General features: G+C 41.1%; 1 protein-coding gene across 3 annotated transcripts in view; it reads right to left on the bottom strand.

Annotated features, from left to right (window-relative positions):
* LOC111234286 (rap guanine nucleotide exchange factor 6-like) overlaps positions 1-9,895 on the bottom strand; it is an 87,906-nt gene that overhangs the window by 18,977 nt on the left and 59,034 nt on the right. For 2 of the 3 annotated variants that reach the window (XM_022762282.1, XM_022762284.1), the window contains exons 13-15: positions 9,454-9,611; positions 6,845-6,859; positions 3,495-3,735 (exon numbers count right to left, since the gene is read on the bottom strand). In XM_022762282.1, the coding sequence (XP_022618003.1) occupies positions 3,495-3,735; positions 6,845-6,859; positions 9,454-9,611 (414 nt within the window). The remainder of the gene's footprint in view (positions 1-3,494; positions 3,736-6,844; positions 6,860-9,453; positions 9,612-9,895) is intronic. The other variant, XM_022762283.1, reaches the window with a different exon arrangement.

Here is a 9,895-nt window from a genome sequence, read left to right as displayed (position 1 = left end):
AATGATTTGAGAAACCCCTTGAGTGAAAGAAATCCTGCAAAAAAACAACAAAAAGAGAGGAGGAATTATCATGTCTAGCCTTTGAGTCTAAAGAATGGAGGGGGGATTAACCGCAATAATTACAAAGAGTAGAGGCTATGCAAAATAGTCTGAGTGATATCACTGACATCATTTCTGTGTTGGTAAAAAGTCTATTTTTAGAACTGGAAAATGAAAGAAGATAATAGATCTGCAGTATCCTCAGATGCTTTCATATAGGCTGCAGAGGCAGACAAGTGGGCGGACAAGATACAGTTTTTCAGCCAGCTGCAACTTTGTGCACAAAAAAAAAGCCCATATAAATCTCTTGAAACGCTCATCTCATTCACATTTCATTTTACAATGGCCACACTTCGTGTCTCCAATTTAAGATTGAGTTTCGAGAAAAGGAGAGTATACTCTGATGGTACTGATGGTTAACAGCCATATTTTAGTTTGGTGTAAAGAGGCAGAGAGACGGTGAGAGTAGAGAGAGCCTCTCACAGCAAAAGAGAGATAAGAAAGATGACAGGTACATGAATGAGGGGGGGGGGGCATTTCTCTTTAGGCCTGATCTCCAACAGGTTTCTGGGAGAGCTTCCAGCAGCAGACCATCTCGTTTACGTTATTATGTGCTTCTATGTTTATAAATCTGGACCCCACCCCCACCCCCACCCCGCACCCCACCTCCCATCCCCACTCTAATGGAGCAGTAAGGTGGTCATCTAAGAATGAAGCACCTCAGAGAAGTATAGACCTGCAACCCACAGGAGGCAAAGTGTTGGCATGGATGCGACTCTAAATTGCCCTTTGTTACTCTGCCAGAAGAGCTGGTGGGGAGAAGAGCAGCTAACAGGAGGAGATGTCAGGAGGTGAGGTGAGAAAAATCATGCTGAATTTATATTTAGGATAAAGCACAAGATGTGTTTCTCATTCAGAAAGAAGCAACCTTTTTGAGAGCTGATAAGCAGAACTAGAGACTTAAAGGCCTGTATTTATAGTATAATATAGTATAGTATAATCTGTAGGTGCCAACAGATTAAAGATAGAAAGAAGGAAATAAAAAGACACTACTGCAACTTTAGCAAAACAGGAAGAGAGAAGTCGAGAGGAGAGGAGCGGAGAGGAGAGGAGAGGAGAGGAGAGGAGAGGAGAGGAGAGAAGAAAGGGGAGAGATTAAATTAATGATGGACAAAGTGGTGCTAAGTAGATCTTGGCAGTGCAAAATCACTGGAACCAAGCCATTCTAAATAGCCATTGGTGGTTTGTGGGTGTGTGCTGAGCTTAGGATCCCCTAGCTGCATATCTATATGTATTGTGGCAGTGTGGAGAAGGCTTGCTATTGGCTTCTCCTGCCCCCTGCTCGACCCTCTGTCATCAGCTGCATAGAGGGAGAGACAGGCTGGGTGAGATGCATGGAGAGAAGCACAGCAGAGATATATTTGCCTACTGCTCCTGATAAATACAACTACTGCCAACTGTGCTGAATACATACTACATGTACATCCTGCTGACACTGCACAATGTATATATATGTATGTAAAAAATACTGCCAGCATGACAGTGGATTGTCAAGGCAAATGCTTTAGTTTGTCATAAATAATACGTAGCAGAGGATATGTATAAAGAAAAGAAAAAAGTTGAGAAAATATGTATTAGAGAGTGGAACTATCTATAGGTGTTGCTTGTTCATAGCTCTACACTTAAACCAACCTTTTTCCTACCAATATCTAACAGTATGGCAGGTTTTTTCCCTGCGGCTCAGCCATCCATCAGGAACACAGGCAGGGTGTTACCACAAGTGTCTTCTAAGTGAGTGAATGTGTCTCTGAATGTGTGTGACTGTGTCCACACACGTTTGAGACTTCCTCGGTAAAAACGTGTGCGTATAGATGTACACACACACACACATCTACATAAAATCAATGAATATGAATTCGTGCGCCTGTGTAAACACAGCATAGGTGTGTCTATATGTACACAGATGCGTGACTGTGTATAAGGAGGCGACCGTCTGTATCTATGCCTGTGTGCGCACGTGAGCGTGTGTATGAATAATTCCAGACGTGCCGTGCTGTCTGCTGAGGCCTCCGCCCCTGACAGAGGGTGAAATATTTATGCTAACCTAGTTGGGAGGGGATGGATGAGCGACCACAGGAGGCAAGGAGAGAGGGAGGAAACTGTGAGAAACTGATGGAGAAGTCGTTTTAAAGCAGACTTCAGGGCTGCTGTCCAATTATCCTTCATGTCCTACTAACTTTCATCTTAAAAGGGAATGCTTCCGGCATCAAAAAGACAACAACAAACTGAGAGACATCTAACAAAACACGTAGTGGCAATGTTTTGGTGCGAGAAAATTAAACACACACATCATCACACAAAGGCTGTGTCCACCTAAGTGATGTTCAAGCTCCTTAGTTGTGTCCACAACAAAGTGGAAACAGACGCTGTTGGTGCAGAAAAAAAAAAAAAAAAAAATCCAGAATCTCTGACCCTCATATGCAGCATCACACTGAACTATAAACTGATGTTTTGTTCAGCTTGCGTTCTGCTCAGAGTAGAAACTAACTAAAAATGTTTCCCAGCACTTTCAAGGGGTAGCACGACTTGATTTATCATTCCACTGAACTAGGACAGTGATTCTGAATCCTGTTCCTCAGGACCTGGAGCCCTGCTGGGTTTTTTTTTTTCTCTCCCCGAGCCATTTACTCAGGAAATGATTATCACCTCTGCAAAGCTACAGTAAGTGAATTAACTACATCACAGAACTACATCCTGTATCTCCAGGAACAGGATTGAACCACTGCTCGAAGAGAATTATATCAATATACATGCACTGTAGTACATGATCAACTTTCTAGTAGAGCTAAAGTCAAACTTGGTATGGTGTGAAGTCTGGAGCTGCTGTGTTGGCAGGATGAAATTTTTACACAGTTCAAGACTGGAAATCTATTTAAAGAATAAAGCTCACCAACCCAAAAATAATCTGTAAAAGAAACTGAAAAAAACTCTAATGAGGTTCAAAGTCCTGTGGGTTATCTCTTTGGTTTCGTCATTCAAGCCTTCATCACAATACAGGTCTACAGTATGTAAACTCTCAAATACTGTGTTCCACTTCCAGCTGCTTTCTGTCAACGATTCCCACTGTGGATCAGATGTAAGTAAGTATCCATGCCTCTTTTCCATGACCAATGTGCTTCCCTGACCATGAAATATTGTTGCTTCCTGGTTTATGAAAGTATCCTTGTCTGTTGCCTCATTCACTTTCAGTTGCAAAGACAGAAACACTCTCATGTCTGCCACATATGGGCTCACTTTGGAGAAAAAGCTGACAACCACTCTTAAAGACTAATTCATGTGCGTTAAATTAAAAATACTTTCTGATGAACGGTAAAGTCAACTGCTTGTTTAAGTCCTCAGAGTTATATTTTTCAAAATATCTCAATGGACATCAGTGTAATTCTTTTGCTTCTTACCTGCCGTTGAGCTGGATCCGATCAGCCAGTTTGGAGAGCTGGTCGGGCAGGCGGCGCTGTTTTATGACTCCCTCTGGACTAACTGATACCTCACACAGGGAGTAGGTCTCGGGTGCTGCGAGGAGCCCAAACTCATTGACAGTGTGGGTGACCACATCCTTGGCAGTAGTGTCCTTACTGATGATGATGTAGCAGCTCTGCTGGTCGGCCTTGAACACCCGAATCACCTGGTCTGGGATGTCTGAGAGTGCAGAGAAGGGAAAGAGGAGAGCTGTCAGTGACTGATTAGAGTTGATGCCAAAACTGTAACAAAAGCTGATAATGCAAATAAACATAATATAATGAAGTGGCAAAATAAGATTTTTTTTACAATTATTTTTGTCTTTCATTATTAAGGCAAAAACAGTTTCTGGTGGAACAGTAACCTAAATTTAAAATGAAATTCAACTTATACAGCTATTTACATTTACTAATGACATTATTGAATCATCCTACTGTTCAAACACATCACAACACCTTGTTTCACCTTCTTTCCAGCTTTGTGGTCAGTCCATCTTTATGTAAAAGTCAAATATCTCATGGACTTGGCTATAAAGATTTTTGTCTTCCAACTGCAACATCTCTCTACATGCTTACATTTAGTGAAATTAACAGTATTTGTACTTTTTATGTTAGTGGCTGTTATGTCACAGGCCTCTACAGCATTGAAGACATACACAAAAAAACACAGACTGTCCTTGTTCTTATACTGTGCGTTAAAAACAAATATTGCAACTGACACAGGTTATTCATCAAGATAAAGACACATGCAACCAGGAAGAACAAGGAAAGATTGTAGGGACCATGCGAGCACAAAAGGAATTGTCCACTGGCCAAAGTATTCCTATCACATGGCATTATAGGAAAAGCTTGTACTGAATAAAATAAAAGCCATCCACACAAGGTCATTTGAGATTCTGAAAGACCTGGAGATGTACGTGTTAAATTAAAAGACAATTTCTGCATTTAATTATCATTTAATTATCACTTAAAGCTAAATCATTTAATGAACTGCATCATATAATATACCATTTAAATGCTATGAATACAAGAAATGAATAATTCATAAAAACAAAAAAAACTGCATCATCTCCCACAATGAGTCTTGTTTTTTAGTCGACATAGTGTATTATTGTTTAATTGATAGACAATAATCAATAGCAGGAGGCCAAAATAAAAGCTTGGATGTTAGCGGTGATGAAACGGTATGTGTATATATAACCACATAAAGCACACAAACACACATACACACATAGAGGCACATTGCAGCTGCATGACAGGTTATATAGATATGCAGTATATCAATTCCTGGGGCAGCCGATGCTGTAGCAGATGCACGCGACTCTCAAAGAGAGATGTGTGTTAAATAATGGAAATGTTCCCCCTGAGTGAAATATTGCATTAAAGATCCTGTGTTTGAGTAAGGAAGAGGGTACGGCCCATTAGCCACAGGCAGCCAAAGAGCTTTAAAACAGTGAGTTATGAACACTGCACGGTGACAAGTGGAGAGGGACTCCGACAGACCAGATGAAGCTGTCATACAGCTGCAATGTGCGTGTGTGTGCGTGTGTGTGTGTGTGTGTGTTTGAGTACAATCATATATACTGAACACAGAGGGAGATCATGAAGAAAAGGTGGCATATGGAAAAAAAAAAAAAATGTGTGTTTGAATGAGTTTATTCAAGCAGTTGCACACACACACACACACACACACACACACACACACACACACACACACACACACACACGCACACGCACACACACACAGAAAAGGGTTCAGCATGCTCAGACACATTACCTTCACCCTTATTCACACGGATCTCTGATCTGTCTGTGACAGTGTGTGCGTGTGTTGACAATAGCTGGGGCTCCTTTATTATCATCTTTATCACATTTACTTACTCATAATCAAGATTTCTCTACATTTACATGAGCTTTAATATTACTATACAGTATATCTATTCTAGTCTTTCATCAACTTATTGCTTGATTTGAAAGCCTCCCAAGGTAATGACTGATTTTTACTCAGCTTTTTTCTGGTTCATAGTTACTGGTTCCTAGAATGTGGACATATTGGCAGCCTTTCCTGGTGATGAATGACCTCTTTATAGACTGTGAGCTTATTGATTTGAAACACATGACATATGTGCTTAATATGACAGTCAAATGATCACTGAAGGTGATATCTACAGAAACATGAAAAATACAAGGACTACATCAGAGTTTTAAGTGTGCAGCTTTCTGTCTTTGTGTTCAGTGTTGCTGCAGCAGCAGAGCTCCTCTTTGTTTATGTGCATCAGGGTGGTGAGGGTGGGCTGAGTGGAAGCTAAATGCTTTGTGTCTCATTAGCTGTGATTTGTGATCAGAGTGTGGGAAGCTTTCGGCTAAATAGCTGGCTATCATATCTGGGGGGGCTTAATCATGTTTAATCCTCTGGACGAGCTGCGACCTGACCTGCACACAGGAGGACAATCACCCCCACCCAATCATCCTTAATAAGGTATCATTCATTTTCATCAACACCAGAGAATGTATTTATGAACTGAAGCCAAAGAGGATTTGTACACAGGGAAAAAAAGTCTTGGGATTTTGCAAACACAGCACTAAGAGTGGCTACAAGCCTCAGTCTCCTCCTCCTCCTTACCACTGTTTGTCAAAGCTTTTCCCAGTCACTCCATCACACAGTCGGAAGACATAAATCACAAATGAAAGCCAACAGAGTGGAGGAGGGCAGAGCATGACGGCTTGACGTGTTCAGAGGAGAGTGGTATAGAATAGCTGAGGGTTAAACACCAGGGCTGTGATAAATAAACATAAAAAGGAAAAACCCAAGACTCTATGGCATACTCCATTATGTGTCTTCATGTAAGTTCACTCTTGAACGCCTGGCCTAAGGTTTATGTAAGTGAGACTATGCAGATTTCGAAGGGAAATAACACCCAGTCTTCCTCTTATAAATGAAAAGTTGAAAAGTTTTGTAGAGTGAAGCAAATCACACCCTTATTTAAGTGCAAATGGCAAACAAGGTTACTTCTGCTTTTTTAAGATAGCACCTTAAAAAGTGAAAACCGACCAAAATGTCCTTACTCTGACACTCATACAATTCTGTCTGAAAAGGACAAACTTACAAGTGGAAAAAGTGTAAACACACTACAAGGCCAAAACTCAGAGCTTGAAGGAAGCAGTTCATGGATGCAGAGATGCAAAATGGAGTGAGGGGAAAAAAAAGAAAAAGACGTTGGAGGGAGCATTTGGGAGGAATATTTACTGAAGCACAATCAAACAGTGGCACTGAAGGTATTTATACTTACAGTACAGTCCCAGGGCTTGGCAAGCAGAGAGGAAAAAGAGAAAACACAGTGAATATGAGAGTAAGAGAGAGTGTGGGAGGAGTACAAAGAGACATAGTGGTCGGAAACATCATGACAGAAAAAGGAGGAAAGACCAGAGGAGTTTCTAGTGTAGCCTTAATCTGTTCATGGGAAACCAGAGGGGCGTATGACTCATCATCTCAACACTAGAACATCTGTTTAAAATCACAGCAAGAGAGACGCAACAGGAGAGAGAGAAAAGGACTGGAGAGATGGTAGAGGAGGAAAAAAGAAATGAAGACATAGAGAGGCAAAAGATCTAAGAGTGCGGCTTTACTCAGAACAACACATATGAGAAGATGCAAAAACTGGTTTCCCACTTTGCAACACACAACACATGAAAGCCCTTCTCTAGTCCATCTCTGTCTCTAAGAAATAAAAAGAGCAATGCAGCATTAACATCCATGCTCCATTTCTCTGAGTCATTCAGCTTCTGTTGATTGAAGCAGAGATGTACTACTACCATCATGAGCGTCATGTGTTAGGCAAATATCTGGTCAAAATTAGGGCTGCAAATGATCACTATCTTTGTCATCATTATCAATAGTTTTTTTCTATGAATTGATTCATTATTTGGTTTATGAGACCTTAAAGGTGTGCCATCAAAGCTTTTGACACTCTTGCTTGCTTGTCTTTGATTTATTTTTTTGTTCTAACATTCATTTTTCCCTGTTGTATGTTTTGTTTATCTTTATGTGGTGTGAACAAGACTTTAGTGAATAAAATCAGTAATATCGACGAGTAAAGTGCGACTATATCATTAATACTTAACAATAGTATCTTTTTATTAACTTTGTTTTTAACCATGAAAGCCACGTTCAGATGGAAAATCTCTTTTCCAAGGAGGTCCTGACTAAGATAGGCAGTAGTAGGAATGAGTTACAGACAAACAACATACAATCAGAATCAAACAATTATGTAATTACAAAATCTAATAGTCAGAAACTTTAAAACAAGAACTAAAGCCAATCCAATAAAATAAATGAATGAGACTGACATATCAAGGCTTTTAAATACCCAAAAACATTGGCAGCCATGTTCAGCTCATACTTCCCAGTTTAGACAGTGGAAAGGTGATATTGATGCATCTGAGCTTCCTCTGATCTGCTAATGTAATTCGGGGTAGGACTTTGGAGGTATTATAAGCCCTATAGAGCACCTGGATAAGGGGGTTTTGTTTGAGCAGGCTGTTCTATCCTCTCCTATTGAATCTAATTGGAGGCCAGAATACTAAAGGAAACTTGATATAATGGCGGGTGATTGATGAGGCCCAGTTGGTGTGTGCGTTTGTTCTCTCGTACAATGATGTATAGATCTACAAACTAGGGAGGTGTGTGCATGTGTGTGTGTCTCTCTGAGTGTGTGGACCTTAATGACAAATGGGTGGTGGAATAAATCAGGGCCATATTCGCATATTTCACCTTTCCACTTTCTCCCCTCACTCAGTCTTTCATTCCCACACACACACGCACACGCACACACACGCACACACACGCACACACACGCACACACACGCACACACACATAAAAAGGCACAGGGTATGCTCCATGTTAGTTTAAATAATTATGGGCTCAGAAACCCGTCTGACAGGAAAGGAATAAATAAGTCCTATAGTCCAGGAGGTTAATTCTTGTCAGACGGACACAATTCTGCAGCAGCTCTGTGGCACTTCAAAAAGAACGACCCCAGGGTGTGTGTGTCCGTGTGTTTGAATGAAAGGTGGGTACACCAATGCTGAAACCTTCCTGTTGCTTGCTTTGAGTGAGTGAATGTATGTTCCTTTTTCCTAGTGTTCCTAGTAGACTGCGAGTCTGTGTTCCAGACAGCCCAGCGCATCCAACACATACAGTTCCTGCATGGGCGACAGGTTGTCTGTTCAGCGTCTCCCAGTACTCACTGAGCACTGGAGACCTTCAGTCCACAAGTGGCTTTCATCGCTCAACGAAGCTGAAGTCTCGAATCAAATGTGACAAACTGCTTCATGAGAGCAGTGCTGAACTGTTTGACACCTGAAATGCTCAGTGATGGCTGAGGCCATGAAGGTCATGAGCAACTGCCAATAGGTGTAATGAAGGTTTTGTTTCCATTCCAGCCATAGTATGTGCAGTTGTTTCTTACATGAATATGAATCAAGCAATGGTATTTTTGATGCTTTGAGATTGTCTTTCCTGCAGTACTTTGGAACAAGAAATTTGTTTGCACAAATTGTGCTTTGGTTTGACCCTTTGAAGTATTCAAAAAGATTAACCAACTAACCATCAAATTCATTTAGTAAGAAGAATGCAACTAATAGGAAAAGATTTTTGCAAGACTGAAGCGCCATTACTGATGAAAATGGTCCCAAACTGCAACAATAAATTGTGATAAACTGGAATTATCCTTTAAGTTGACCATTAAATCTAGTGGCTCCCTTTGGCCAATCAGTGTATCATGGAAAATAATTAACGAAACATTCCTCAGGGTAGGTGACATTCTCGTTGTTAATGTTTGAAAGCTCCACAAGCAGAAAGAAACAACCGAAGAAGAAGAGTCAACATTGCTTTCTTACCTGCGGGGTTGGAGAAGTCGAGGACGCTGGTGGCCGGCTGCAGCAGGTCGGGGCTGCTGGACGACAGGTTGCCGGGGATGGGCATGATGGCCACACTGTGACGACACTGTTTGGTACCCACAATGCTGTCGTCCTGAGACTGACCCATGCCACCATCACTGGAGAGGAAAGCAGGGACGGTAGGGAGACGAGGGACGGGGAGGGGAAGAAGAGGGATGGTTTTAAAAGAAAAAGGGTGTGACATTATGAGGGAGAGAGAGAGAGATGAACAGGAAAATTAGATTTTCTCCATCAAAGATGAACTTAATGTTCTAAAATGAACTTTTAAGCTTTTATTTTGCAGCAGTAGACATTTTTCAAAAAAGCTCCCGAATGTTTTTTCTCCCTCTTGTTTTATGAGTTTTAAGCACAGGTATTAGAGTGAGTGTATTTCCCTTTCCCT

This window comes from Seriola dumerili, unplaced genomic scaffold, assembly GCF_002260705.1.
Source record: "Seriola dumerili isolate Sdu_G_001 unplaced genomic scaffold, Sdu_1.0 BDQW01000449.1, whole genome shotgun sequence".
Taxonomy (NCBI): Eukaryota; Metazoa; Chordata; class Actinopteri; order Carangiformes; family Carangidae; genus Seriola; species Seriola dumerili.
This window is presented reverse-complemented; position numbering and strand designations above follow the sequence as displayed.